Below are 4,398 nucleotides of genomic sequence, written 5' to 3'. Positions count from 1 at the left end.
GCGCCGCCGGCGAAGAAACGGTTAGGATCTATCGGGAAGGAGACAAATCAATACCTTCTCTGCGTAGTTGCCCAGTTTACCTCCGGATTTGGGCCGCCGCCGCTGCCAACAAATTTTTTTGGCTCCTGCGTTGTCGCTGTGTATGGTGTATCGGGTTAGAGCATCTCCAACAAGGGTGCTAAAATAATTTTGAAGCATTGAAATAGCATTTTACCGCGCGCAGGAGGGTGGTTGCTTTTCCAGGCCCTGCAAAATTTAGCGCGCCGCTGTAGCGCTTCACCAGGCACGATAAAATCCAGCTCGCCCGACCAGCCATCGCTTGGAAAAAATATGAAACAACACAGACGGAAACATTCATTGTTCAAATTCATTGTATAGTTCTAGAGCCAAACCACAAGCAAGTTCATACGACGCTAAATAAAAATAGATAAAGTGATGCTAGACTACTCCTCGTCCTCCTCGGTGGTGTAGCCCGACGATGTAAATACGTCGAGCCACCGAGGATGTTCATCGTCCCTGGTCGACGCAGGTCCCAGCTCGATCCGGGCTTCCGCCAGTTCCTTGCGTGCATGCTTGTCCACTCGACGCACGGCTCGCTCAGGCCTCCTCTGTGCCCAGAACCCGTTCCCGGCAGCGACATCCTGCGGGAAACACTCGCGCCACACAGCCACGACATGCTCATCCACCTCGGTGATGAGGAGGCGGCGCTCCCGGCTCCGCTGGAGGTGGCGATACTCGTCGCTGGTTTGTCACGAGGGAGGCGCGAGATCCTGTGCCTGCTCGTGCGTCCGCACGTCGGAGAAATTCATCTACGAACGAGGCTGCCCGAGGCGCCACGCCACCGCGTCGTACGAGCGGGCGGCCTAATGGGCAGTGTCGCATGGTCCGAGCCCGTGGCGTGTATCGCCGGAGGGGCAGAGACGGACGCGCGGTAACCCGAGCTACTCCGGTGGGCGACGGCATGGCGAGTCACTAGAACCGACGGGGGGAGAAGGCGCAGTGGTGGTTGGGCGCTAGAAGAGGCGGGGGAAGAAGGCGTGATGGCGGTAGGGTGCTGGAAGAGGCGGGGAAGAAGGCATGGCGGGAGGGTACTTTCTGGCGGTTGGCAGGCGCAGCCGCGCGACTTGTAACCAGTGCGATGGGCGTCGCCCGCTGAAACTACCGCGCGCTGCCGCTTATCCCCACGCGTGCCAATATATTTCGTGCTACAAAAAAAACTCCGCCTGCTGGAGCGCGCCGCGCGGCCTCTCACGCGCCACAAAATTTTCCTGCGCGCCATAAATTTCGCGCGTGTGTTGGAGATGCTCTTAGGGCGAGAAGGGCACCCAAGGCAAATTAACTGCGAACAATGAACCTTTCTGCAAAATATACGCACAGTTTGCTCCACCCGAATATGTGCCATTGATCTTTAATCCGATGGTCCAGCTTCGGTTTTCTATTTTTTCTACCGCATGCTCAGATTCTATTGTAGTCCGTCACGTCACACAACAGCTCGACAGATCTGCAGGCAATTATAATTCGTGTACGTCTCGGTCTACGTCCGTCCTTCTCGATCTTAGCCTTCATTTAAATATACAGCCTATACAGACCAAATCGACAATCCAAACTTAGATCCAGCGAGCGTTTCGACGAGCGACGGAGCTAGCGTTTCGACGAGCGACGGAGCTAGCGTCTCGACTCGGGCGCCTTCAATTCGCCTCGTGATGAGGATCATGGCGGCGGCAGCGCTACTGCTGCTGCTGGTGTCGCTGGCGACGGCGGCGGCGGCGCCGCCCACGAGCAACACATCGGACACGAGGAGCGAGGAGAAGTGGCGGATGTTCATGGATTGGAAGGCCAGGCACGGGCACGGCACAACCAACAGCTCCCTCGCCGAGGAGGAACAGCACGTGTACGCCTTCTTTAAGATGGACTTCTGCGACATCGACCAGCTGTGGCATGACGACGGCTACTCCGTCTTCTAGGGGGAGAGGGGGAGGAGCGCGGAGGACACGCGCAAGATCTTCACGGAGTGGAAGGCCATGAACGGCACGACCAACAGCTCCCTCGCCGAGGAGGAGCAGCGCGCGTACACCATGTTCAAGCACAGGCTCGGCCTCATCGACCGGCGGTGGCATGACGAAGGCTACTCCGTCTTCTCCTGGGAGAGGGGGAGGAGCGAGGAGGACACGCGCAAGATCTTCGCGGAATGGAAGGTACAAGAAGGAGTTACCTACAGCTCCATCGCCCACCAGGAGCACCGGTACACCATATTTAAGGAGGCCCTCCGCGACATCGACCAGCACAACTCTGACTACGCCATCGGGGTCTACAATAACAACCGATGCATCGACCAGTTCAGCCATCTCATCCAAGAGGAGTACGAAGCCGTTTGCTGCGGGTACTGGGAGGTGATGCCGTCCGAGGCCGAATTACAGAGGGTGGGCGAGATCCTGGAGCGCTTGTGGCAGGCATTTACTCTTCGGCTAAATTAATTCTTGGTTGACACGAAATTTACTGGATTGCTTTTTTATGGCTCAGCATGCATCTCCAATGTTTTCTATACGAGCAAAAAGTAGAGGATCTTTTTTAGCACAAAAGTAGATGGTTTTCTCATAGATGAAGTTCTTAGAATATATATGTGTTGGCTAATTAATTGTAAAATGCTACTGATTTTTACTAGAGTTGAGGAAAGTATGTGAAGTGTTTTAGCAACTTCTGAATATACCACATGGCTTCATTATGCAAGATAGGAGAGGGAGCAGAGGCTTATTCTTTCATGCAAGAATATACTGGTGCTGGCTGAATTATATTCTTGCCTTGTTTAGGCACATGGGACAGACCACAGTGCTTCTATTTTCCATGTTTGTGCCCAGGCCTCACCGAACTTGTATTATTCTGAAAGACTTGCAAAAAGCTTCCAGCACATATTCACGGGGACGATAACAATTGGAGACATGGAGCAGAGCTATTATCTTGCAAGACAGTTAGTTGTTACCATCTTGAATTGTGATATCAGTAATCAGAAAGCAGTTCCAACACTAGCACCTTATGTTTTTATCTAAACTTGTTTGAATAATAAGTAGTTGTATTTTCCACGTATGTTCAATCATTGTATTTCTTTTCAATTAGCATGGCGACATTCTCCCCTTGGCAGTGGGCACTGTAAATGTTTTTAATCAATGTTCTGTTATAGTTATATCTGGACCTTCATACACATAGTTTTAAATAGCCGTCTATAACTCCGCTATATCCCGCTATAGCCTTTTCAGCAGGGTGCCGCTAAATGGACGCCTTCATAAAAAGCCCGCTATAGCTCCGCTATAGCTGATTTGAAGTCTCGCCGCTATTTTCCATAGTCCGCAATTTAAAATATTGATACATGAATCTGTTAGTTTGGCCTGATACTTTGCACCAGGAATATTGTTCCTAGGTGAGGCTATGAACTCTGGTATACACTGCGAATATGTTAAACAGTGTATAACTGTATAATCATGAGAAAGTTAGCCATTAGTGAGTGAACTTTCTCATGATTTATAATGCTTATGTTCACTAGGCAACATCTGAACCTGAATAAGAGAAGTACCCGTCGATGTAGCTAAAGATGCACATATACAGGAAGATCATCACTTTTTCCCGGATTGTGTTGTAATGTGTATCATTCAATATCCATGTGAGATATTTCAATTATTGAGGCCAATGCAAAATGATCTATGTGTGCATACTTATCTCGTGTCCCCACATTCGTGTTGAAACATGAATTGGATGAGAGCAAACAACAAGCACAAGAGGGTGATACGCATGCGGCACATTGAAGTTATGATGACTAATTTCTCATAACTTTCTTCAGTGGCATATGCGGAAAATGTTTTTATAATGTACTTGCAATTTAGATTTTATCATGCTCTTCGCACCCCATTTTGTTCATGCTCATGCTTATGTGTGTATTACCATTCATTGAGGCACAGACGAAACCTTCTATATAAACCCACGAGTGATTTCATTTCCAACTCGATTGCATGTTAAGATAGGTAGCTCGCTAATACCAACTAATTTTCTGCTTAGTTATTCTATTCCATGTTTTTATTTGTTTGTACTAGTACATTCTCAATGTTGATGTGAGAAGTTGGAGGAAACCAAAATGAAACCAAAATACAGTTGTCAGGTTCCAAGGACGATGCGGATCCTGCAGGGCTTTTGCAGTGGCAGGGGTTGTGGAGGGCCTCAACATGATCAGGAATAACGACTTGTTGCCGCTATCTGTGAATGACAACAAAGGGCTACAAAAGTGGCAACACTAGGCGGGCGTTCGATTACATCATCCACATTGATGGGATTTGCTCATGGGAGGATAGCCCATATCAGGGCAGGGTGGGAATGGCCACGATGCAGACAGAATTGTTGTTATTGGGGGTTATG

The 4,398-nt window shown here is 49.4% G+C and overlaps 1 protein-coding gene across 1 annotated transcript; it reads left to right on the top strand.

The window, feature by feature from the left end:
- Positions 1–2,021: 2,021 nt before the first annotated feature.
- On the top strand, positions 2,022–2,926 carry LOC123066526 (oryzain alpha chain). Its single transcript, XM_044489585.1, has one exon. The coding sequence runs from the start codon at positions 2,022–2,024 to the stop codon at positions 2,472–2,474; it is 453 nt and encodes a 150-aa protein (XP_044345520.1). The 3' UTR covers positions 2,475–2,926.
- The last annotated feature ends 1,472 nt before the right edge of the window (positions 2,927–4,398 follow it).

The sequence above is a fragment of the Triticum aestivum genome, chromosome 3B, assembly GCF_018294505.1.
Source record: "Triticum aestivum cultivar Chinese Spring chromosome 3B, IWGSC CS RefSeq v2.1, whole genome shotgun sequence".
Classification (NCBI taxonomy): domain Eukaryota; kingdom Viridiplantae; phylum Streptophyta; class Magnoliopsida; order Poales; family Poaceae; genus Triticum; species Triticum aestivum.
This window is presented reverse-complemented; position numbering and strand designations above follow the sequence as displayed.